At 38.1% G+C, this 27,887-nt stretch overlaps 1 protein-coding gene across 1 annotated transcript in view; it reads left to right on the top strand.

The window, feature by feature from the left end:
- itfg1 (integrin alpha FG-GAP repeat containing 1) overlaps positions 1 to 27,887 on the top strand; it is a 128,487-nt gene that overhangs the window by 16,714 nt on the left and 83,886 nt on the right. Inside the window, exons 7-9 of the mRNA XM_010731938.3 lie at positions 6,185 to 6,234; positions 13,596 to 13,683; positions 26,583 to 26,677. Of these exons, the coding sequence (XP_010730240.3) occupies positions 6,185 to 6,234; positions 13,596 to 13,683; positions 26,583 to 26,677 (233 nt within the window). The remainder of the gene's footprint in view (positions 1 to 6,184; positions 6,235 to 13,595; positions 13,684 to 26,582; positions 26,678 to 27,887) is intronic.

Raw genomic sequence — 27,887 nt, 5'->3', positions numbered from 1 at the left:
ACACGGCTAATTTGCAGGTTCCACTTCTGTGGTCTGGATTTTAGGGGAAAGGCTGCCCTTTTTCTTACATTTGGGTCACAAATTGCCTTTAATGTGTATGTTCATTTGTTTTAAGTTACAGGCTGTTCTCAGTTTGCTGGTCTTTAGGGTTCCCTCCGATAAACTGCAATGGTGTTTCAGTGCTAAGCCACAGAGTATGGCAGATAAGAGGATATGTGTGCAGAGAGAAACAGATAGAGGAAGGGTGATCGTGAGACAAAGCAAAGAGATAGTATAGGCTTCTGCCTGCTGCTGTCTGTTCTCCTCAATGTCAGAGTTCTCCTTCTCTGTCGAGACTTAGCACCCGCCTAGCATTACCCTATCTGTTTATACAGAGGCTAATAGGAAGCCTGGTCTTTATCCCCACACTGCGGCTCAACATAATGGAATAGAGAGACATAATGCTGCTCGAGTCAAACAGTCAGTGGAGGCCTTTAAATTGCTTCCAATCCCCTTAACAAATCTGATGGAGAGGCTATGAATAACTCAAGGACCGCTCATCTCTGCGAACTCCGCTTCTTCTTTTCTCTCCTCTGTTCCCCTCTGCTCTCAAGCAAAAGCAGTCTAAACCTGAGTATCAACTTGGATTAACTCACTTTGCTTCACTTTTTTAATTAGGATGTGCCAGTTTATATTTATTAGAGTGATCTGTTGCAAGTCCAGCTTACATTCCAATTTCAAGATCCCAGCCAGACATTACAAGCAAGCAAAGAAAAGTTTTGTGTTTTAGAAAAGAAAAAAAACTTTACCTAGAATTTTTTTTATTTTCTTCCTGAATGGGTACAGAGAACATAGAATTGACTCCGGTCTTATGAGGTGAGATGATGGTTGAAATGACCCGAGTCTGATAGAGAGCACCCTTCAAGTTTCATTTCCCCTTTATTTCATGCCCACTCCTCTATTGTGTCATATTATCTCCCAGCAGTCCATTGACACAAAGCTAAAAATGTCTAAAGCCCTTCGTACATAGATGGGGGGGGGGAGTATTTACCGCTGTGCAACGAAAAAAGATTTCTTTTTTATAGGGTGCTGGTAGAGTGCAACAAGTGTTGTCGATGGTTAAAATCTCACTGAACATCAGTGCACCATCTATATTTAAGTTCAAAGCTTAGAGTCAAGACCGAATATAAAATGTACGCCTGCCCCGAGCAAATGGAAGTCGTTCCTTCAACTGTTGTCATGCCAGAGTGGTTAGAAAAATGGGAGAGAGCAATGATCGAGTGTGAGGAAAAGTTTACTACCACATTACAAGCACGTTGTCTGTGATATATACATCATTTAACATTTATGATGACACTGATATGCACACTCAGTATAATGTCATATATTTATCATTACTTGTATTAGATGAGGGCACAGGTGTGATTTTTTTATTTTTTTATTTATTTTTCTGTATTGATGTGAGTTTAGCACTGGCACTAGTTGGTTGATTGTAATATAAACTCGTAGCCATGAAGATGTTGACTGTGGTACAATCTATTGTAGGTTTTCCAGAGACTTTTGTCGATATGTGGTGCAGACATTTAGTAAAAAGCATCAACATACCACAGAAGTGACTTAATGATCTATGAATTGATACATAGTAGGTTAGATGCTAGTATATGTTAAAAAGTGTAAATTAAGTTATCTTTTGGGGGGTGGGGGGCCCTGATTCATGTCTTCTTCTACATTTCCTGAATGTGCACTTTCTGTGACATTTACTGTGTAGGAGTCAGTGTGGACTTAACACTCAAACTAGAACTATGAGCAAATTTATGTCAAGCCAGTGTAACAGGCAACCTGCAGATCTTGAACAGCTTATTGATCTTAAACTAAAAGATAACGATGTGGTTGCAGATGTTTTGATGCCAACATGAGTCGAACAAACAATAAACACCTGAATTCACTCATTCATATGTATCATGATCTGTGTCCTGATAGAAGCAGCATAGAGCCAATCAAACCTTTGTGCGGCATATTTGCCCAGTTCTTCAGCGTATGCTGGTCTGTGATGTAATGTACCTTGCGCTGTTTGTTTTAATACACTTGAACTGTGACACTTGTTGCTCTTAACACTCTGTTATTAGCAACAGAAACACTTGCAATTATTCCGTTAGTGTGAAAGGAATGGCTGATTGTACATGATTGGCTGGATCAGAACCCAGTGACAAAAAACAAAAAAAAATCACATGCAGATGCACACGCAGATATTATAATAATGTGCCCAGATCAGACATGCAGTGTGGGGGCGGGTGTACATGTGTTTATGCAGCCTGCTCAACATGTACCGTTCATGTGGGTATGACAGTTTGCTTTTTGAAGTGTCATTTGTGGAGAAGAAATAATTTAACAAAGCCTAAAGTCAGTCAGATTGTGTGACAGCGGAGGAACGCAGAGGACATAGTCAAGTGATTTTAAATGGGTTCTCTTGCAATTAAGGGATTAGCATGCTTTTGCTCTGTAGTGATTTGTTTTGTCTTCAGATGCATCTTGTAAACTGGATGGCCTTAACATCTGTTATCAATCTCACTTTCTCTGTCGTTTTTGTTGCCTGTTGTATTGCTCTAGCCTTTAGTTCAGTTAGCATGCCTTTTAATTACCTGCCGACATGACATACCACTTAGCTCTGAATCCCTCTTGCTGTTATGCAACCCCACTCTCCCACACACAAACACATTTATATACCTCAATTATGTATGCATCTTTCCCAAATGGTTGAGTATGGCAGCTCCATTAGCTTATTCTTTGAATGTGTATGCAGTCATACTACAGAGTGTCAGATCTGTGGTGTCGTTGAATCCTTTTTAAGGTTTTGATATCTGTAGTGTGCTTGATTTGAACCTAAAGGTAACAAATAAAACTTGTGACACAGAATCCTGTGTGAAGAAGAACAAGCTTGGGGATTATGTCATAATGTAGGTCATACAGTATTTCCAGGCTCAGACACATTTTTCAAATCTAAAATGAAATAATAAAATAATGTTTTTATTTTGGATAGAATTTGGTGACAAACAATTAATATAGAACACTTAACACAACATAGTTACAAATAATAAAAAAATACTAAAGTTGTAAATGAGAGAACATAGGAATTAATGCAGAAATAATTCTGCACAAATAAGTTATAATAATAATTAATAGACAAATATAATAGTTTGTTTAGGCTAGCACATTACAAAAGACTGAGTTGCAAAAATGAAACATGGGTACAAAGACAATAAAAACAAACTGCCCAATACAAAAAGGGCTTTCATTTAGGATGCACTCTGTTTCTGTTGTGTTTGATTCCTCTCTGCTTTGTGTTGTTCTGCTCTTTATAATATCTCTTTTAACTTGAATGACTCCCTAAAAGGCCCTTGGCAGCCCAATAAAAGTCTCTCAAACAGTAAAACTGTGTTTAAGTGAGTGATGGTGGCAGCAGTTAGGTTTATATTGCTAGCTAGCAGCTCTTTACGAGTCTGTGTAGAATACTTTTTGGCATGGACTATGGGGCAAGAGAAAAGAGAGTGGAGAAGGAAGATGCACTGAAGAGGATTACGAGAGGTGGATCATATTAATATTACCATCTCACCTTCTTGAACACTTCTCTGTCTGCACATATTCCTCTTGACACACACCCAAAAGTGGATTCCCTCTCAGGATAGATCAGAGAGCGGGAAGAAAGCATGTTGAAGTTTAGGGTCCTCCTCAAGGGCACTTTCCACTTTGATCAGTTTACACCCTGAAAACACTGACTGACAGTGCCGAGAATCAAACTAGCAAAGTGAAATACTGGGCAGTATCAAGTTGGAGTGGCATTTAGTAACAGATGGGAAGAAGAGAAATGAGTGTAGAAAAGAGTTTGGCAGTAGTGAACTTGGGTAAAAAAAAATAAAATGAGAATGAGATGTAGAACGAGAAGAGGAAGTGCCCCCACAGCGAGAATGTTAAGTGTTTACAAGATGAAGATCTCTTCGTGCATCTCTCTGCTCCTCTGTCTACCCCATGCCACTCTCACTGACACACTGCCATCGCACCTAATCAGCCAATAACGGCTGGATTCTGTCTAAGAGGCCTGATTGGCTGATTAACCAAGCTCATCAACACACCACCCGGTGCGATTACAAATACAAGCGGGCAAGCACATACACAATCTGCAAATTACTGAGTGTATCCTCAAGTGTGTGTGTGTGTGTGCGCGCCTGCGTTCGTGTGTGTGCATGAATGCATTTATGCATGTGTTTGTTGTCTTTGCATTTCTTAAAAGGTTGCGAGTCTGTGTGGGCAACGTCTGCAAGCCCATGAAGTTTCACAAATTAAAAGTTTTCTTTTTCATTTGAGTCTTGAATATTATTTAAGAAGTGTGTGTGTAACTGTGTGTGTTTATGTGATTGTAAAAAAAAAAAAAAAAAAATGCAACTGTCTTTTACACAAATTGCCCAACAGCTGTTGTCAGGTTTACATGAATAACTGGCCGTCTTTTCTTGTCAGCAAACACAAAACAGGGCCTGAAATTACAGTTTTGTATAAACATTTTAAAATAATATTATAATTATCTTGGTAGCTGGCAATAAAAGCACACTTAACTACTGTGAAATATGTGTCTAGTTATAGTATAGAACCTGAACCAAAAGCTTACTACAAGACTAACAGAGAATAAGGTGATGGAAAGGTGTCAAGTAGGAGGGCAGGTTCACGATAGAAAATCCTAGCAGAATGCATGATTTTTGGAAGTGAGTGGGAGGCATGTTTTTTAAAATGTAGATTTATAATGATAACTCGCCTAATCTCCCTTACATGAGGTGGCAGGATGTTCCTGGATAGTAGAGCCCACCTTAAGCTCTGCCTATTTTCCCCTCGGTTCTGGGGATGACTGTGTTGGAATCATGGGATAACATTTCAGAGCACATCTGCATGTATGGGGGGTTGGTGGGCGCAGGTCGGTGTGTGTTCAAAGAGGAAGGCTTTTCAGTCAATACAGTGTTTAACATGTAGTCAGTGAAAAAGTTTAGTTTTTGTCTGTTATATAGAATTTGTTAAACTTTAGTGAAGAGTCATGCTGCAGTATTTCAAACGAGGGAATGGCTGCAGTGTCCACTGCAGTACGTGATTATTACATCATGGCCCGTATAGATGAAAAAGGATTTCCACAGTAGCCTTCATCATGACACACATCCCATTGTTCACGTCTTCCCTTCATTCATTGCCTTTTCCATCATTATTTATATTTTCCCATGCAGAGCACGGCAACACGTGGAGGATAGCAGGGCCTTAAGGCAGATCAATGCCAATATTTATTTCATGTCCAATTACTGGGGCAGAACCGCTGACCAGAGAATGCAGCGATGAAAGTAAACGTCCTCTCACAGAGGCACACAGACATCGCATTAGAAGTGCAGCCTGCAGCCTAAGCTTCAAGAGCAGGGAATATGAGTACAAGTGCAGGTTATAGGATTTTGATAGAGCGAGCTACAGGCATTACCAGGAGGTGAAGCCTCCAGAAAGCCGAGTGAAATCCTGTTGCTTTCAGTGGGAGATCCCCCCACTATCCCTTTTCCTTCTCTTCACCTGTTTCTTCTGCTCCTACTTTAAAAAGCCAATTCATCTTTATCGGTGTACTTCATACTGAACACTCTCTGCCTGTCAGTGCCAGAGTTGAAGAAAATGGTCGGAACATATCAGAGTCCATCCTGTTTATCACAACCTGAGCTTTGAGCTATTTTATTTTTTAACCAGAAAGCTTTGAGTGTGAACATGATCATGTTTTGAATAATTATAATGATATTTACAAGTAGAACTGTAGACGATACATGATGTTGACAGGTGGCAATACTCATCTTGTGTCAGTGTTGCAGTGGGATAGATACTGAGAGCCAATTTTAATGAGAACCAATTTTTAAAATCTTTTTACCAAAACCATTTTGCCATCAGTCGTTAGAAGCACTTATGCCTTAAATGTAATTTGTATTAAAGATTACTTCTCCTGTATAAATAAGTCAACATTAGCATTTCAAGCTTTACTCACTTTATTGATCTGTTCTTTTTCATGAAGGTACAAAGGTTCGCAGACAGGCAACATTTTCTTTATTATAGATCAGTAGTACTCCCTGCTCCATGTTTGTGTATGGTTGCCTGATGAAGCTTTATATCACTTACTAATATGCACCCTCCCTTCTCTCCACTCCAGATCTGTTCCTGACAACAGAAGGGCCTAAGTTTGAGACCTGGATCAACAAGGTAATAAGTCTTTTTGGACTCCTTTGCTACTTGTTTTCCTTTCCACTACCTGTTTGTTCAAGAGTCTGGGTCAGTCAAGGCAGCCATGAGTGAGTCACCTCACTCCTCGATACCTTGTGACCATACTGTGTGGTAATCATGATTTCATCTTAGTCATACAGTCATAGCTCATATGATCTCTTTTGTAATTAAATGTTATTTCTGTATCAACATTGCAACATTGCATAAAGCTTATAATATTGCAGAAAGATGGCTGCAACACTGACTTGCTCTCATATTGATTGATTTGTGGTCTTTAAGGACAAGTAAACAGACATGCCTGACATGCCTGATTAGCTATAGCTGGTATTGCACTGATATAACTAACAATAATATTTTCTTTTGAGCCCTAATTACACTTTTGCTGCTTTTCATTATTTCAATAGTTGTTATGTGAAACTGAAGTGTGGTTAGGACTGTCTCAACAAGAAGGACCCAGGTTTGAACTGACAGGCACAATGGATTGAAATAAACTGATTGGCTTGCGGTCTATTTGTGGACTGTGACTTGATGTCTAAGGGAATTTGAACTCAGTGAGAGCCACAACAAAGAGAGCTGTTACTGAACTTTATAAAATGAAACTAAATTATCACTTTTAGCCTTAAATAACAGCTTTTTTTTTTACCCAGCCAATTAATTAATCATTAACTAAGGACCGACAATATGGCAATACAGTATGGTACTACAGGCATGTTATGTGTGTCCCATATGAACAAAGTACAATATGTCCCCATAAAAGATGTCTCTCTGTTAATGCTACCAAAGGTATCTAATGAGCAGCAAGTGAACTCCTTGTCCATTTCCCCAATGCAACAAACACATCTGCAAATCTTTGGTGGGCTTTGGGGGTGCCGGATTGTTGGCACTGCTGCAGGACTACTTAATATTCTGAAAGAGCAGAGAGGGGAGACTGTGGCTCTGGGTTTTTGTCAAAGGGGCTTATTTGAAATTCAGCAGGTTGAGGCACAAGCCGAACAGTAGTCTATGTTATCACAGAGAGGGATAGTAGGAGAAAGGAAGGTGGGGACATAAGGAAGAAGAGGGGAACGGAGGGAGAAAGAGGAGAGATTGAAGGATTTTGCAGACAGAAACTGTGCGAGGGTAGAAAGAGGCCGAGCAAGAGCAAAACATAGCAAATAAACTGCATTGCATGAACCATTAAGATGAATGGTGGTGAGAATTTTGATCCGGTGAGAGGATGAAGCAATGGAGGTTTTCAGAGGAAACATGAAAAGACCATTTTTGAATTTCTGAGGGAATTCCAGACTTTTAAACCTTTTTTTCTTTTCAAAACTATGTTTGGTAGACACATAGGCTCGTATACCAAGGCAACAGTTTAACTTTTTGGCAGTGTCAGTCTAAAGGATTTTGTTTTTGCTGCAAATTGTTACATGAATGCCAAAGACAATATGTCTTGTATCAATATGTTGGATACAATAACAAACCATAGGACAGCTTAATAAACAATGCAGATGACTGTTTTGCACTAAATCTCTAAAACCTTAGACATTTGAAATGATAAAATAATATTTTGTACTTAATTTTGTTCAATCTTCAGTCAAAACCAGAGTAAGAGTGTTTGTCATGAATTACAGAGCTCACCTGAATAAAAATAAATAAATAAATAAAACAAAAAATAAATGTGGTGATTGTGATTTGATGTAGATCTGGATCTAGCAAACTAAAAAAAAAAGTTATATTGTTGACATGACAAATTTTGAGCATCGTGCAGCCTTAGCAAAGGTTTGTGCTTTCAAAGTGTTTGTTGTTTCAACTACAAGCCTTTGTTTATCTGCAGTGAGGGGAAGTAGAAAATCTGGAATTGGCATGTAGATGACAGTTTCAGAGGTGAAAAAAACAGGAAGTCATTTGACATTACAGGTTTGTTTTTATCTGTGTAGAAACTGAGGTTATATTCACAACAAGCCTGATAGGAAATGTGTAATAATTTCCACGTTTGTCTCCTCCACTGTGGGTGAAGCTTTCTTTTGTTTTGCTTTGTGTCATTTATTCATTGTAATTAATTCATCAGTCAGCCTTTTATTGGTTCCTCTTTTAGAGTGCAGGGTCAATATCTCATTCTGTGATCTTGTCCACTGTGCCAGCTGCCAATAGATTGATGAAGCTTCATTGTTCAGTGATGTGGATCTTTTTAAATCCTGTTGGGGTAGAGTGTGGAGCAAGAGTTTGGGGAACAAGACAAAGAGAACACACATACACTCTCTGTGACACACAGATAGTAAAAGTCAGACCCTCTGCAGTGCATCACTCCTCTTATCCTCATCTTCAGCTCATGAAAAAAGCCTGATTCTTTCCTTTCATCTTGCCACATTTTCTGCACTTTTCATGTTCCTCTTTCCTTAAATGCACAAACAAGTGCTCACATCCACACTCACAAATGCAGTTCAGGTATTCAGGCACACGGCATATATGGCCACGGATGCACAGATAATTGCACGTACATACACAAACAGACAAGGCAGAGCCATTTCCCGGGATCCTCAGAGCATTAGAGACCCCTGTTAATCCCACTGTGGTCTTCGGTTCAATGCAGCTGCATCTACTGGTCACAGGCCAGCACACTCCTCCAGCACTCTGTTTTAATTACTTTTCTCTGCTTTCTCTCATCCCTTCCCATTCCTCTGTTTTCCTGCGATTACACTAGAGTGGAGTAGGGAGTAACAACAAGCTGGGGAATATGAATGAGTGAAGAGAGGTTGTTTTTATTGGCCAACAAGTAGAGCCAAGGGGGGTATTAAAGGTCATATATGGCTGATGAATTAGTTCACAAGTGATTTACTTACAGACAAACACGTGCGTATGAATATAGCAGTGAGCTACATAAACATATCAGTGTTGTGATATTCACAGTCTCTCTCTTTAAAGAGATGTATGCTTTGAGATTAACCCACATGCTTTCTAGCCTTTATTGCAGAAACAGAAACAGTTTCATATAGCAAGTAGAAAATGGATGTCAGAATCTCGCATAGCATAAAGAGCCAAAATGCCAATTGATGTTGAAGAATAAGAAGAATATTACAGCATAATACGGTTGAAACATTTTGCTTCCTTTGACACTTAGAATAAATGCTGGGGCTGGGGGTTTGTTTCTGCTTTTGCAAGGAAAAAAACAATTAAATAGCCACCTGCAAAATAGCTCACTTCATGTTAATTTGGTATTGGCATAACTATTACAAATGTTCCCTCCAGACTTAGAGGCATAATATGCCTGTAATAGAGTGGTTACATGGTTGTCTGTAGGTCTTACCTCCCAGAGGGCAACAAAGTATCAAGATTTTTTCTCATAATATTATATTATTTGTGCTTCATACAGCGTGTTCCTCTGTATGAGATGTAACATGCAATTGTAGTTTAATATTCAGTTCAAAAAACATTTAACCTTTTCTAAAAGTAGAGCATAATCTGATAAGCTTTTCACAGTATAGTAAAAAAAAATAAAACAAAATAGGATGCTTATTCATATTTTGTGGGTTTACTTTACTGAGAAAAGCCCATAATCCCACTGTTCCCAGCACAAAAACCAATCTACTCCAAATGCTATGCACTTTTGCACAAAACTTCATACACATCTGACATTTGTATTTGCATCATTTTAGCACAATTCCGTTTCACTTCGTTGTTTTTAACCATGTTAAAAATCCCACAATTTACTCCAGGATAGACTCAGTCTGTCCTCATGTGGTGAAACGTATTTTGCTGCTAAAACTGTGCATATATCATCCCACAGCAGCGCGAGTGTTGTGAACAGAAGTGAAGAATAATAACAAGACCTGTAATCTTTTCATCTTCACATGTCAATCATCCGTTCTCAAACTGTCACACACAGTTTTAATCATGACATCTTGCAATCAGGCGACTAGCACCAGTCAATCACACATGCTAGGATCTCATTCTCAGTGTGCATAGTTAACACCCTGTTGCCACATCTGTGGGTGCTTCTGTGTGTGTGGGAATGTGTGATTGGAAGCTTTTGATCTAATTGACATGAGTTCACTCTCCCTGCTTTTGTAGAGATCAGCTTCAAAGTGTGTCATTTTCTTTAGCATGGGTCAGCTGGACATAGGCACAAGATTTGATTCACTTTTTGTTGCATATATTATACATGACTATACGTTAAGTCACTTCAAAACACCTCAGAATAATTTGAAAAATCATATTCAAAAGATTGGTTCTCATCCATCTACCATGTGTGTGTGTGTGTGTGTGTGTGTGTGTGTGTGTGTGTGTGTGTGTTTTACTCCTTTCTAGAAGGTCTGAACATTCAATATACAAAATACCCAGTGATTACAGAACCAATAATCATTTGCAAATTGAATAATGTTGCGCAACAAACAAATTTATCTGCTGCCAGCGATAGCCTGGATCTTTGGCTGATGCACTCCTTGGTGCATTTAAATCACCTCCATAAGTGCCTCTGCATTGCTTTCTCATCATCATTCAAGTCAAACACGGTGCAAATAATTAATCTCTAAAAGCACAATTTGCGTGCCATGAATAATTGAAACTGAACGCAATATTGGACCCCATTTACTGATAACCTGTGCCTACACAAAGCCTTGTGCAACATATGAAACAACTCACCTGCAGCTCTGTTGTGACTCTTCGTAAGTTCAGTTTGAAGGCTAGTAGGATACTGCAGTTTTGTATATTCAGCACAAATAAATGGGCATTAAATGACATTAAATGTTTTGTACACATATTTAGGGGCCCAAATCTACTGCAGATAACCGCTGCAATAACTTCATTAGGATTTTGAGGGTTTCATTCAGTATCAGCAATATTTAGACAATGTACGATTTAGCAGAAACTGAAATTAAACAGATGAATTCTTATGACATTCAGAAATAATGACTCAATTTACTTATTACAATACAGTATTAGATTAAATGTGTCTCATGAATTGGCTTTCCTGTAAGTCATATATTCAAGTTTACTTCCCTTCACACTTAAAAAGACACTTTTCCACCCATGAAAAACTGTCTGGCTCCAGATTGTAAGAGCATTCACCATTATTCAAGATGTGATGCTCTTTATGCCACAATCAAGGATTGGCAGACACGCAGAAGCCTCATTCAGATGTCAAAATATTGATGTATTAACTGACCTGAAGAGAACTTCCGGCCACACCACCATAAATCTACAAGACCATTACACTGACAGTGCTATTCATTAGTCTCCTCGTCTAAATGTCTCAGAGTGGAATGAGAAACTGTGTGTATGAGGGTGCCATTAGGTTGATCAAGTGGATACTTTCTATGACAATTGTCTGGATGAATTAGACCCACATCACCTCCAGAGGGATAAACAACATTTTCAAGAAGTTTTAGAACTCTCCTCTCAAAATCACGCTCATCTACTCTACCTACGCTTAGGCCCGATGCAGACTACACAATATCAGCCTACAGATTTGATGTTTTGATATGTGTCATAGCACAGGTGTGAATAATAAAATTTAATGGTGGCTTAATGTCATTTATCTGCTTTGGTTTCAAGGTCCTAGTCTTGGGCATGTGGACTCATTGTCACAGCTTAGATAATATTATTTGCATTATTAATAATTGTTAATAACACATGCATCATTTGTTCTTAATAAAGACAAAGTCACTGACCTGAGACCTGATGGTCTAATCTTACATAATTATCTACACACACTGTGGTGATCTTGCTAGTTGGACACATCATTTAATGCAAAGAACAGCTCACTGTGGTAAAATGAAAAATTGATGTGTTTCCTGATTAGAAAGTGTCAGATGTCATTTTTACACTCAACATGTTGACACCGGAAAAGCTTTTGTTCAAACAAGGACATTCCTCGGCTGCTGTGAAGTAGTAGCAAGTAGATGTTGGCAACATTTCATTCTTGTGTTGTTGTGGTATTTCCTTTTACACAGGAAATCAATATCATGGAGTGTGTGTTGCATTACAGTGTCACTGTCTCAGCAGTGGTGGTGCTTGAGTCTTTCAAATGTTGTCATGAGGACCAACATGTACTGGATTAAAAATGTCCTTCCAAACAATGTGCACAATATTAAACATTGCTTTTCATATTGACAGTTTTTTTTATAGTTTACTCAGATTTCTGCTACATTCCATTCAGACATTAAGTGGAATTTTAGATAAATGTGTTGCTTTTCTTTGTGATGACGCTGCAGTTACCTATATATTGGTAGATATAATTTGCTTACATCTTTATTCACTCTCTTATTTCTCTGTCCATTTCTTCCCAATTAATTTTCATTGAGTAAATATAATAGAGGTACGAAGGAAATATTAACTGGACAATAAATCTAATTATATCATTGTGATATATCATGTAAATGTTGAACAGTTTATACATTTAAACAATAAGTGGCTTGCACACAATGGTAACGACAGTATTTAACCACACATACAGCCCCCACACATACTTATATATAATGTATATGTTGCTCTCTCTGACTTAATCATTGTATCTCTCTACCCCCCTCTCATAAATCACTAATGTTGGTATCAGCAGGCAACAGTTTCCAACTGCACAGAATCACATCTGCTCCTGCATGCAGACACACACACACACACACACACACACACACACACACACACGCACACCATGCTCTTTTCCCCACTAATATGCTTATCTCCTCCTCGCCTCTTCTTTCTCCCTTGCCCTCTGAAAAGGGCACCACACCCGGGTGGCATTCAATGTATGTCAAAACACTCACACCTATTGTTTCTATATAAGCCTATCGGCATCCTCAAGACGCACGTAAACCTGCGACGATGTGCCATGTCAGGGTATGCTGCAGCCCTACTTCCCACTTGAAATTCAGCAGTCCCTTGACGACTTTCACTGACAGCTCAAGACATCCGCTGTGTGTTGCCATAATATATTCACCAGACGATTTTTGATTAAATGAGAATAAATAAAATCTTATTTACAGTCCAAAAATGAATTGGCATTAAAGTGATTAGTCAATTAACTCCTTCTAACAAAGTCCTCTTCCTCCGTTGATTGCAAAAAAATAATAGGGATTTTTAACATTCAGTAACGAATATCCTTTGTGACTGTTCTGTGGACCATTAAAGGTGTTTAATATATATCTTGATCTTGTATATAAAAAAAAAAGGTACAGAAGTATTATTTTAACTATTATATTTGGTAAACAACACCAAATCTACTCCATCTGTTATATTACACACTACAGTTAAGTCACAGTAGAAAACAGCAGCCCACAGTCCAACAGTAGCAGTATACATATAAGCATTTATTAAACTGTGTTATCCTTTTTTCTCCCCTCTTTTCTTTCTCTGCCGTTTTTCAGGATGGGAACTTCACCAAAGTTGAAATCATGCCAGCAGAACCACTAGCTGTGGTTAAGACTGTGGGACAGTCCTCCTTCGTCGACTTCGGTAAGAATGACAGAGATTTGGCACTTACTGTCGTTTTTTGACAAACAGAGTGTTTGTGTGTAATTGTGACAGAGTAACAGACAGATCCATTTTAAACCAAGCACTGGCATGTACTGTGGGGATTTGGATTGTAATTTGACAGAATGTAAAGAATCAAAACAATGGATGCCGATGTGTAAACGCACTCAAGATGCTCTGAAAGTAGTCCCGACTTGTGCTTGGCCAGGGTATACTGAAAAGAAAAAAAGTCTCGTACAATACATATGTGGCAGATCCGTTCCTCTCCTTTAAGTCATGTAAGCTCCCTCTGCATTTGAAGCTGTGTAGCTTCAAAGGCTTCCAAATAGTGCTGTCTGGTCTTTTTGGCTTTGGCATTTTCACTACAGCTCTCTCATCACGTTCAACTTTCTGTCCCTATGTGTGCGCGCGCACACACACACACACACACACACACACACACACACACCACAAATGCTCACCCCTTACCAGACTAAGGAGCTAATCTAACCAGGCTAATCTCATGCATGCACACATACACAGTTGCAGACACAAACTCAAACACAACACTCTGTGATACACACACTCAATCCTACATAGAGGCAGATTTTTCTGCACAGCTTATCCTCTTAAACAATCTTGGCCAGTAGTATTCATTGTTCAGCTCAGTTTTACATTCATCCGCAGCAAATCTGCACTGGCTCTAATCTCCAGACTGCAGCCCGTGTACCACAAAGGGGCCCACCTCAGCCAGATGAGAAGCAGAGTTGTGATGGCATTATTCTTATTTTTAAATACCATTTTGATTAACAATTCCATGGTGTACCACAGTTAAGTAAAATGAGGAATATCTGGATGGAAAACAAATGAATAACATTCCTCCTTCTCTCACCCTCTGGCGCCCTGAACAATACACTGTACCTCCAGTTTCTGTAATGTAGCTGGTCAAGTGCCAAAAGTAGAAGACTGGTCGTACTGAGGAACTCCCATTGTATTCTATGTGAATAACTAAGCTTGTCCTTATCAGTTGGCTGTTGGATGAATAAATAGTCATCCAGAGCCTAAAGCCAAATGTAAGTTATTCTTAGCTTTAAAGTGAGACTTTGTAACTTTTGATGAACGGCAGTGAGCATTATCAAAAGAGGCAATTACCGGAAAATGGCAGATTATATTTCCCTACTTTCACTGAAATGAGAAGAGTCATAACGTCAGGGAACTGACTCATAAATGTCACCGCAGTATCACAGAAGTGATGAACTATATCAATCTAATATTAGTTATCATTAGCCAGACCAGACCAAGTCGGTTACAACAGAAAGTGTCCTAGAATCAAAATTAATCTACTTGTCTTCAGAAAAACTTCTCATGCTTTTGACTTTATGACTCTGCATTCCCTCAAGGTCAACAGTGTAAAAGTTTACCAAAATTGAACTCTGCACAAAATATTTAAGCAGATTTATTCACCCTGCAAGTCATTTAAGATCATTTTTTACATCTAAGAGCAAGATTGCTACTACTGCTATTACTTTTTCCTGCCAAAATGATAGTCATAATCTGCACGATTTTATGTGCTAATACTCAAGATTTTCTGTGGTATTCTCATAGTCCACTTAAACATTCAGCATCTTATCATATTCTTTCTTGCAGCAGTGGTCCTTGAGAGAGGGAAGTTAGACTTGTCTAAAACATCCTTTTCAAACAGTGTTCTCAGTTATTCAGGAGAAGCAACACGAGACTGCTTAAAGTCTAGAGGGGAAACACTACAATGTGTCTACTTATGTGACTACACAGTTCCTCTGTTGTATTGATCTTGGACAACCAAAGCTCAAATGGAAAATGCATCATTTCTTTGAGCCAAAGGATTTTGCCCAGGGAAGATCAGGCAGAGAATAGTAAATCAATTGGCAGTACAGAACTATAGACATTTATCTGTATGAAAATGTAATTGACTCCATTATGTCTTAAAATTATGGTTTAAAAATTTAAATTTGTCTCTTTTTTTTTTTTTTTTTTTTTTTTAAAATTTTGTTTTAAAAATTTAAATTTTTCTTTTTTTTTTTTTTTTTTTTGGTTTGTGTTTTTCCTTTGTTCAGTGATTTCTTTTTTTTTTTCTTATATTAAGACCCATTTTCATTTTTCCTGTGTGACCTTATCACTCAGTATGAGCAATGTGCTGTCTTTAGCTGTGTAATGTTCAATGCATTTTTAATTAACTTTTGCACGAGCACATAGACACACATACATATGCACTCTGAGCTTCGTACTGATAAACACATCCTTATTGGGAAGATTAATCTGTTAATCTCATTGCAGCTGGGGGTGTCCATCAAATATTTAGTGAACAAACTTCCCCATCCCAAAGTGGCAATAATGCATGAGCCAGAGGGGAAACAACCTATATGCTATGGGTGTGTGTGCTCATGTGTCTTTACGAGGGAATGTCTCACAGTGTGTGTGTGTAATTTGCTGCCGAGTGTTTATGTGTATGTAATACATCATCTCTGTTTAAATCCCAAGCTTATCTGGACAAAACTTTTTCATTTCTTTAATCTCTCTAATATATATAATTTTTTTTTTAATATCCCTCCTACGGCTCGGAAATGTCACTTCAAGACGTTGTCCTCGTTAGCTGGGGATTGGAGCCTTTGAGGGTCACCCTTCTAATAACCTGCCAAATTCCGGCAGAGATGCCTTGCAGGATGTAACGTCTCTTTTTTTGTCCCGTTTTGTCTGTTTCACTCCGCCCTTCCTCGGCTGTCGTAGTCGATCTTTATTTCTCTTGATCTACTGTATATCTGCTATCTATGGCTTACTTGCTTTTCACATTCCTTCTCCTTCTCCTCCCTCTATTCTTTATCTTAACAGCTTTTGGTGTCATTGTTATTTCATTATTGGAGAAGGACTCTATTGACCTACTATCTCTCTCTCTATCTTTTTTAGTCCTGATTTTATTCTAGGATTCATAAAACCATCAGTGTTCACTCTGTTTAACAGATTACTAATGTTCTACAATGTAGAACGATAATATCCAACGTTATTTAAAGAAATTATAATGTGCTATGATAAGCAATCTTTGAGTAAGTGATTACAGTTGGGGCCAGGTTACATCAGACAAACAATTTGAGACTCATCACTTTAACTATATTTCTCATGTTTGTATCTCCAAGTCTCTCTTGTAAGGCAGAGCCAAAAAGATATACTCTGTGCCAACAAGAGTACAGTTTGTGTTTGTTATAAAATCAATGGGGCTGGATAGGAGACTGGGTATGAGTCAGATGGCTCTAACGGGAAGAAAACCTGCACTCTAAGGTAAAAACTCCTTAAATATTTTAATGCCACAAGTCCAAAATTGATGCATTTCAGCCTGAAGCTAGGAGTGTTCTTTCCTTATATTCTGCTGTAGTGGTAAGACAGACAGACAGACATATGCAGCTCAAGTGAATACTGTTAGTCCCTTCTCCTTAGTCCATATTAAGTCTGAATAACCATAATAACCAAGTTAATTGCAGAAAGTTTTGTATATAACAAGTATTGTCACATTAAAAGTTAGTTTCTTGGTTATACTAGTACATGGTGGAGTGACGGGAGTAATGTTATGAAAATAAACCAAAATCGATTTGGACATTTAAATTATACCAACAGTCAAGCAAACAATTTGAAACAAACTTTTCCTTCGAGGAAATGAATTCATAATATAAGCAATGAAGAGAATCTTAACAATTGGTGATGGCATTAAAACATTTAGCCATGCTAACAGCAAGGCTTTATGTGTGGCAATGTTGTTTGGTCGGTTGCTTCACTACATTGAAATAACCCCAGAGGATGAATTCACCTGACTTTGGTGATCCTCTGTTCCTTCCTGTGGTGCCACCATAAGGTTGGCATTTTTGGATGGATTGCTATGACATTTGTAGGGTACCTCATGAGCTGCTGATGTATTACATTTTTTGGTCCAGTTTAGCAATTAAGTCCATACATGCATTAGGGTGACATTAAAATGTTGCATAACCTGTCACAACCTAGTTTCAGATGTGCATGTGTGGCTACTCTACAACACAAGTATGTACATGTACGGAGTAAAGGGAACTAATGAGAAAACCTTAAATTATTTCTAAGCACAGCTTTAAAATGTATGTTATAATGTTTTGTTGAATCAAAACCTCTCTGACATGGTCACAAAATATTGACAATTGCATTTATTACTGAGTTGCGTCTATCCCCTTTCTACCAATGCAGTGTGGGAAATAAGTATTTCATGCAAATTTTAATGTCAAGTAACGTTTATTTAAAACTTGGTGGAGAAGTCTTTGTTTGCAATGAGAGCTTTCTGACACATTCTGTACATAGAAACCAATCTCCCACAGTCCTCAGGTGGCCTACTTTTTTTCCACACAAACAATTTTTAAATCTCGAAGATTCAGTGGAGCCCACTGGTGAATCTTGCTCCTTAGGGCTTTCCACAAATGTTCTGTTGTGTTAAAGTGTGGTGTTGTCATATTTGTCATCATATTTTGTACAAAAAGCAAAATTTAAATGAGCTTCAACATGCTATTCTTCTATAACAGTCATCCATAATGATGCAGTGTATTGTTGTTTTTACCTACAATACCTACATAAATTGTCCTCCTATTGCATCAGCGATTTGTTTTTTTTAGTCATGATCATGCATCATGAGCCAAGTGTAAGGAAGGGTGCAATGGCACACTTCAAAGATGACATGAAGTAGGATAGAAAAGAAGTAAATATAAAAAAAATATATGCCAGGATGGGTGATTTAAAGAGGGAGGAGAGGGTGGTAGGAAGGGAATGAAGGCATGAAGGGAAAGAGGAGGGCAGGATGAAAGAACAAAGAGCAGCACTGCATCCCTGTATGATCTGGAGTGGGAATTATTTCCATCACACTGCCAATTATCACTTCACTTCTGACTTTATCTACTGTATGTGTATTCCACTATATTTTTCTCTACATCTTCATGCCTGTGTCAACCATCCTCTACAGTTTTCTGTCTTGTTCTTTCTCTTGAAAGTGATTTCTTTTTTAAATTGCTAATTGTCTATCGCAACAGCAGCACCAGTAATTATCAAAGACATGTGAAAAAAAAATTGACATGTAGTGGCATAGTAAAAGTCAGCTTTTGTGTGTGATATTTTTGTGTTCTGTTCAATACAGTGCTGCTAGACTGCAGCTCTGCCTGCTCTCTCCTAGCAAAATGTATAGTTTAGCTCATCCAGGAAAACCCATTTAGTAAGCTGCAGCAGCTTCAGCTTTACAAATGTGTTTCTCCATACTGGAGTAGTTCTTATGTATTTAAGAAATGCAGTAAAGTTTTAAGAACCTTTAAAACACAACAGTCATGCAACCCTAAACCTTTTAAAAGCTTTATGAAGTTCTGCAGTATTAAGTAATGCCTTTCCTTTTCTTCAGCTTAATTGAGATGAATCTGATCTTAGTTAGACACCTGGCGAGTGTTTTCCTTCTGGGACTCTCGTTAGTGTAATGTGGCATTGGCTACTTCAAAAAAAATATCGTCTGTTAATATTCTGTAGTGATTTTAGTTGAGCTCATTAAGGACTGCTGTCATTACTTGGACTTTCACATATTTTAAACTAACAGACCAACAGACCGTTTGAATTAGTTTGCCTTGTATCGACGTTATGATATATGGGTAGAATTTGAAACAATTTAACAAATAACACGTTCATTCAGACTTGTTCGAAATTACAGCCAGTTCTTGCTGGGACAACTACCAACCTGAACATAATTTTAACATCCATCTCTTTCAAAACTTGGAACGATCATTAGTAATGTGCTATGTGTGATATTACTACCATATCATAGTCCACTGGAATTTCTAAGTACTTCCAAGTCAACGCTATCTGTGGGCCAATTCTTAATCTAATAAATAGAGATTTAAGTTTTAATATTAAGTACCACTTTCAGACAAGTGAATAAGTGAGATCAGAAATACAGAACTGACCTTTCCACAGAACGCACATGCCCAACATGATAAGCGCTCTAAACACAGAACAGGAATAATTAATTTGGATGCAAGTGTTCGGTTTGTTTTAGCGATTTGCTGAAAGTCATCTCCCAGAGTATCGTCCACAGGCAGCACACAATGGCTAAATTTGAGGTGTACGCGCATGCATCTGTGTGTATGTGTTTGTATATATAATGGATGCATACAGAAATCTGTCCACACGCTCATCTTTGTGCGCTAGCCGTTCTTTTTCCAACACTAAACTCTTAATAGATGCACAGCATATGCCAGACAAAACAGGCCCATCTGCCTTATCACTGAGGTAATTGCATTTTTCAAAGTGACAGCGGCCAATGCATAATTCATCATTAGGTAAAGCACAACGAAGTCCCACAGCCAAGTGTGTCAGCTAGCTTCACTGCAGGTAGGATGGAGGGAGGGTGCTCTGTGGCCAGCAGCTAACGGAGATATGGAGATTTTGCAGACAGCAAGAAGTGATATTTAAAATCGGAAAGGCTGTCATCATGCTGTGTGTGTATGTCTGTGTGAAAAAGAATAAGTGTGTGTGTGTCTGCGTGCAGGTAAGTCAGCATGTTAACAGGACAGCCTATTTCTCTCTGCTCTCCCCTCAGGCGTTCCTTCTCCAGTCATCTTATTATATTGTGCTACATCCAACCTCTCCTCCTCTCCCTCTTTTCTGTCTGCTTCATTCTCTCCTCAACCACTGCATACCTTTCACACTATTTTTTTCACCTTCATTTCCCTTTGTATTTTTTTCCTCTTTCACTGTCTTGTCATGTTTTCAACCAGTGCTTTCTCCCTCGCTTTGCTTTTACAGTCCCACATTCTCCATCTCCTTCTCTTTGTTATTGTCAGACTCCTGCAGAAATGGGTGAACCAGTAAAACAGTGGTATTGGAGTGCTGCTCGGCAAGTTAAGATCAGAGTCAGGTGTGTAAGCAGGATGACATAACAGCATCCGTCTGCATTCATGTGAAAGACATCCCTTCAGACCATCATAATGAAGTAAAATGTGGCAATGGGAAAAATAAAATCTCCTAATCAGGCACCATTTTGTGATATCCCTCACATTTAGAAATATTCCAATCCATATGCAAATTATTACGTCTCCCGGGTTTATAGTTTCCAAGTTCAGACATTAATTTGCACATTTTAATATGCAATATGATGCAAATTGCAAAATACATCTGACACAAAAGTGTCCTTCATTGAAGGTAAAACCTGCATTTCCCTCTTTCTTATTCCAATATCTGCTGTGCAGTAATTATGCATAAGTAGTACTCTCAATTATAAGGACCCACCCACAGTGATCTTACACACTAATTAGCACTTTCTTTTGAATTAATTTTAAAATGTTATATTGTTGCACATATTACAGTGTTTAAATGGAAATCCACAGCTTCCATTTTGCATTTGCACTCACCATTATAATATACAGTGAGGCACATATCCTCAAGGGGTCATGGGAGAGTTGATGGTAGTGTGGGGGTATGGTATTTTTCAGAAATTTTGCTTTTGCTTTGTCATCATTAATTTGGGGGAAGTTGTCTGACATCCAGTCAGTTGTTAGGCAGTCTTGTAGGGTAGAGAGTTTACTGAGGTCATCTGATTTAAAAAGAAAGTATAGCTGTGTTTCTTCCGCATAACAGTGATAAGAAATCCATACTTAAATCGACTAACTAAGAAACCAAGGGCGAGCATGTACAGGGAGAAAAGAATAGGTCCAAGAATTGAACCCTGTGGTACACCACACATCTATTGAGCAGATAAGGAGACATAATGATCAATGACCACAGGAAAACTCCTGTCTGACAAATAGGAATCAAAACAGTCAAGTGCAGTCCCTATTATGCCCTCTCATTGCTGAAGAATCATATTAAGAATACAGTGGTCAGTGTTAAAAACTGCACTCAGGGCAAGCAGCAGTAGGATTGAACATTCCCTAAGGATCTGCGCACATGAAAATATAATTTGAAACCCTGAGCAGGGCAGTATGAGTACTGTGCCTCACAACGAAAACCAGACTGGACACAAGTACAAGTTGTCCGCTTTTTCCAAGACCTGAGAAATAAAAGCTAGTGTTTTCGAAACTTGGAATGATCATTAGTAATGTGCTATGTGTGATATCATACAATTATTGTTGAATTATTGATTCTAGTCAATAATTCTAGTCTGGAATGTCAATATGTTAATAAGTGCATATAGTGCATCCTTCTCTGTATGTCAACATTGTTTGTCCGGCAATTCTTAATCTAATATTTAAAGATTTAAGATTTAATATTAATACCATTTTCCGACAAGTGAATAAGTGAGATCAAAGATACAAAACTGACCTTTTTCACAGAACGCACATGCCCAACATGATAAATGCTCTGAACACTGAACAGGAACACTTAATTTGGATGCAAGTGTTCTGTTTGCAATAGGTCTAGGCTTGGCTTATAGTGGCTGAGTAATTGCATGGTTAAAATAATTTGACACAGCCAGAGAGGTGTGTAAGGTCCTCAGAAATCATAAAAACATATTCAAAAAGAGAGGTCAAAACAGTATCAAGAGAACCACAGGAGTGCATCTTAGAGACAATAGCTTCAAGTTAATGAAGACAGTCTACTTCAGGAGTACATGTTTGAGGACTCCAGGAGTACATGTTTGAGACCTTGTTTCACTTACTTTATCCACATGGAATGACGAAAACATTTCAGGCATCACTTGAATAGAGCAGTTCTTCTTACTGCAATCAGTCAAATTGGAAAAATAGTCGCTTTCCATTCAGGTCCAAATTTTCAGATGAATCCATTTGAAAGACAAGGAGCACTTGATTTGAAATTACTTTGAGCTTCTGGAGGCATAAATAATAATGTGTCTGGTGAAAGACTGCCAAAGTTTGAAATGATGTTTTATCTGTTTATGCAAGTCTTTTTTTTCTTTTTGAACATGAATTTTTATGACTTACTGGTTCTCCCCAAGGACAAGGACAAGACCCATGTCATATCACACACATTCCTCCCCCTTTGTTACACCTCTGATATACACAAATACAGAAAACACACATACAGACAATGACACACACAGATCAGCTTCTGGCAGCATCCCACCATGTGAGTTTGTGGTGTGTATATCATGATTTGCATTTTTATTGGTGCTGTGTTATACTATGAATGCCAATGTGTAACAAGGAACATCTGCATAGTCTCTGTATACTCTCTCCTAGTCTCGCTCTCATTTTGTTGACTTTATCAATTTTCTCTTCAGTTTTCTCTCCATTCCTTGGCACCGTCCTACCCAGGCCACCCCTCTCTTCTTCGCCCTCTCTCCCCTCTGTTTCTACCCGTACCTGTAGTTTCCTCCCTCTACGAGTCCCTCAGACAATCTCCATCACACCATGCATCACCAGCGGGTGAGAAAGAGGAAAGGCGGGAGACAGGGAGAGAATGATGGTGAATAAAAGAGACGGAGAGATGGAGGGAGAAACAGGAGCATTAAGACTAAGAAGGGAGTAATAGAAGGAAGGAGAGAAAAAAAAAGTAAGCAAGGAGAGGGGAGGAGCTGCACATACTGTAGGAGACAAGTGAAGGAGACCATAACAGGAATCAAAGAGAGACACATGAATAGATAGATAAAAGAAGGTATTCATGGAGGAAAGGACAGATGGGACTGTGTGTGTGTGTGTGTGTGTGTGTGTGTGTGTGTGTGTGTGTGTGTGTGTGTAAGCAAGCATCGGAGACAGAATGGCAAGTGACAACCTCTGTAGGTCTGAATTAGCACTCATTGCGTGTCTCTCTCTGTCTGCCTGTTTCTTTGATTCTCTCCTACAGTAACCCACCATTGCTGTCTCCAAAAAAAAAATGTTCAATTGGTGCACATGACGTAATTGTATTCAGTATTTCAGTTTTTTTTCATCACACCCACACTAATGCACCAAATTCGAAAACAATGCCAATGATTTCTTTTTTTTTTGTTTTGGTTCCAACCAATAAAGCATTTTCTGCACTAGATATTTGCAGCAGTCTGGCCTCTGCACCAGTTACAATTTAGACAGAGTGGCAGTATGCAAAATTGTGTTGATGAATTGCACTGCTATTAAATTGGATGACTTGCTAGAGACAGATTTTACAAAATGAATAGTCAAATAGATGTAGCAGATTCCCTGGCAGGCCTTAACAACACTGAATTCTTTACTACCCATAACACATCTTGAGAGGATCATTCTTATTGTTAGACCCTCCCTGCCTTGTAAATGCCTCAATCTTTCCACACCTCCACTTCGTACCACTGGCTACCTGCTAAACATTTGTAGTTCCCAAGTAAGCAGAGACGATAACAACTACACAAGACAATAAACCATTTATTATTATTATTATTTTTATCATTATTATTATTATTATTTTATAACAGCCATGATAACTAAGCTGCTTTTTAGGTGTAAAATTGGTCTGTTAATCGCTTTATTAATAAGTTAATAGGCCTAAAATTAATCAAGGACAGTTTTTAAAAATGAAGCACCAAGCATTAAGAGGTCACAGCTTTCCAATTGTGCTGACTTTCATCATTTTATTTTACCAAGCAAATGTAATTTTTTGTTTGTTACAACCCAATTACAAAATAGATTCTTTTTGTTACTACAGTATGTGCTACACATGCTACTGTACTTTTGTGAAACACTGCCTTGAAGAAAAATGGACAAAATTATTGAATTGCTGTGTACCTTCTGAAGATATTTCCTCATTTCATGTCCCACCATTAACAGTTTCTCTCTTTCTGTTTTTCTGCCCACGCTGCAAGAGAAGCCTTTAGACTTTAAACTGATTTAAAGGAAATTGAGAAAGGTGCTTTTTTTAAAAGTCTGTCTGTCTTCTTTGTACTCTCTTCTTACAGTCAAATGTATTTGTTTTAGAGTGTAAGCATTTGTAATTGTCAGTGGTGACTGCTATAATGACGAGACGGTATGATTGAGATACGATGACTTTCCTCAACATGTATCTATCCAGATTTTATGAAACGTAAACATGTCTTTTCCTCAGCCATTGGCTTTGAGATTATGAGAAAACATTTATCTATTTTCAGAAACATTTATAATTACCTTTTGCCAATCGCAGGCAGTTTAGCATTTTATGACTGACTCACTTTTTCTTCCCCATTCTGGCTTGTTCAGTTGCCCCTGACAGCCACATTGAGCTTCTCCTCCTCCCATGTTTTATTCTGTCATTCATCATCAGTGTCATTCAGCTTTCCCCATCCACATGGCACAACATCTGTTTGGGAGTGTTGCACTTGCCCTGTTGAAAGGGATTCAGACAAACAGTGCAATGAGACGACTGGAAACGGTTTCACCTCTTTATGCCTTGTGTCAATTTAGATGCCTGCCCCTGAATACAGATTCGACTGAGTCCAAAAGCTGTGCACAGGTTTCATTGTTTCGAGTCTTTATGTATTTTATACGTTCAGAGATTTCTTGCAGACTTCTTATAACAGGAAAAGCACAGGTGTAAATTATAACATTAATTAGGGTCTCAATAAATTTAGTTGTCTCAGTAAGTCATGAAAACAAGCATGCTTACTTCATACCAGGTTCCTGCATCCTGTATTAGAATTCAATGCTTATTAGTGTTAAATAGATCTTTTTACTTTGACATGTCTAAATATGTACAGTGAAAAACGTCTATAACTCAAACCAAATGTAGCTAATTATTGACACTATCTGTTACGCATCTAAATTCAGATCCATTTTCACATATCGCTATGTCTCAATCCGATTAACTGAAAATAACAACCAGAAACATCAAACAAGATGTTTTAATTAACAAAGCCCACATTGGAGCAAAAGAATCCAGAGAGAGAATAACATTTTAATGTACTGACGCTTAAAATATGTCAGCTTATAATCAGAACTACAAATAGCAATGATTTTTTATATTTATTGCTCTACTGATTATTAGTTTGGTCTTAAGAAATTTCAGTAATTTCATTATATATTTTTTTTCCTAAAAAAACAAACAAACTTAAACTTATTATTTTTATCATTATTATCATTATTATTATTATTATTATTATTATTAGTAGTAGTAGTAGTAGTAGTAGTAGTAGTAGTAGTAGTAGTTTCCAATCAATTTTCTGTCAAATAATAATAATTGATCATGTGATTAATTCAGCTCTGGTAACGACCATTATTATAAATTTGTTGTGTTTTCTGATCATACTGTAAATCCTTGATTTCTTAATAATTTTAACCAAATCCCTGATTAGTTCAGGGCCTATTTGTACCCACCACACCGTCTTTCGTAACACACCGACGCATAAAGAGCAATTTTATTCATCTCTATGTGCTTTCACAGAGGTCTCACTTTTCTTCGTGTATACTGAAGTGGATGTGTTCATGGGCGCAACTCAAACCTGTGCCATTTGAATCAATTAATGAGAGATTGTTTTGTCATCTCATGTTTGTGTGTGTGTGTGTGTGTGTGTGTGTGTGTTTGTATTATCTGAACTCTGTGCACTGAAGTGTGTGTGCTTTGAAGAGCTGTTGTTTTGATTTGGGAGGCTCTGTCCCCATTTGTACATTTGATGAAGCCTGCGTAGCATTATGATAATAATAATTAATAGCAATGAAAATCAGTGGAGAAAATGATACTTCAAGTCAACTGATATTACTAAAAGGCTTCAAAGAGACAAGTGCTGCTTGGATGTGTGTTTGCTTGGAGAAAACAAGCAGGTGTTCCTGTGATCCGGCTCACATGTGTGTGTGTGCTGTGCTCAAAGTCGACTCGAGAACAAGTCCCTGGCATTCTGATGGCATGAAAATATTAAAATAGCACAGTTTTAAGAAACAAAGGATCACACTTCCCACTACTTCACTGCAACATTGCTGCTGCTCAGTCTTATTCTCTGTGTCTGTTTCTTTCAGATGGCGATGGCTACCAGGACCACCTCCTCCCTGTGTGTTTGGATGAAGGCTGTCAACACAGTGCCATCTACCTGGCCAAGTCGGGCTCAAAAGAGGTACATAATACATAATACGCACACATGACCGTACTGAAAGTTGTAGAGGTCCTTCTAATGGAATAGCTTGGCTTTCTACTCGGTAAACCACTTTATATTTTGTGTTTACCTGTCCTAAAGCTGGTGTTTTCTATTCTGTATAACACCGTTTTGCACTATGCTGCTCTCTCTTTACACCTTCTGCTCAAATCTGTCAGACTGTGGGACACCACTTTCTTCTCTCTTACACTTATTTTCTCTTCTGATTTATTCAGCACTGCTTGTCTCTACTGGTTTTATTACATGCTCAGAAGAAGCACATATTAGATCACAAAGTACGACTATGTCTGATCACTGTCACTTTTACTGTATGGAGATGACTTGTACTGTGCATAGACTTACACTGTAAGACCTTGCACTAGAGCTGAAGGCGGCAAAAACATACGTTCAGGACAGTGTGCGTATGTATGTATGTATGTATGTATGAATGTATGAATGTATGATTTGTACCATCATACAAGCCTGATTCCAAAGAAAGGCTGTGTAAAATGGTACATATTTACTAAAAACAATAGGGTTTATCACTTTGAACATTTAATAACATTTAAAACTTTGCCGCTAGTTCTTTTTTTTTCTTAACATTATATTAAATGTCCATCCATCCATTATCTGTAACTGCTTATCCCCCTCCTCATCAGGGTCACAGTGGGACTGGAGCCTGTCCCAGCTGACTTTGGGCTAGAGACGGGGCATTATAGTAAATGTAATATCTTAAATTTGTTGTTAGTCTTACCCAGGAAAACATTTCACTTGTACAACTGTCAGTGCATTCGTACCCATAGATGACAGATTCTGATGGCCGTTTTTTTCCTGATCTGCAACCACATGGGTAATTGGTCAAGAAAAGTGTAATTGATCATGAAAATCGTCATACCATACCTACCTATGCAACAAAATAGGTCACGCTTCAGTGTCCAACATAACTATAAAGAAAGCAGGGGCAGGAACTGTGGCCTTCTTGTCTTGGATCTCAATTCCATTATTTATTTGCATCAGTTTAAAAGGATAATACTACTTCTGCCTTTGCCTTCTGCCTATTTTATATATTGTGTGATGACAAGCAGACTGTTTACATGATAGTAAAAAATATATATACATATACTGTATTCTTTTTAAGGCTGAATCTTGCCCACTCAGTTCTCTTTTATGTTCTTTATGACTTCTCTCCTCT

The sequence above is a fragment of the Larimichthys crocea genome, chromosome VIII (assembly GCF_000972845.2).
Source record: "Larimichthys crocea isolate SSNF chromosome VIII, L_crocea_2.0, whole genome shotgun sequence".
Classification (NCBI taxonomy): domain Eukaryota; kingdom Metazoa; phylum Chordata; class Actinopteri; family Sciaenidae; genus Larimichthys; species Larimichthys crocea.
The sequence above is the reverse complement of the archived record's forward strand: the minus strand, read 5'-3'. Positions and strand labels throughout refer to the sequence as shown.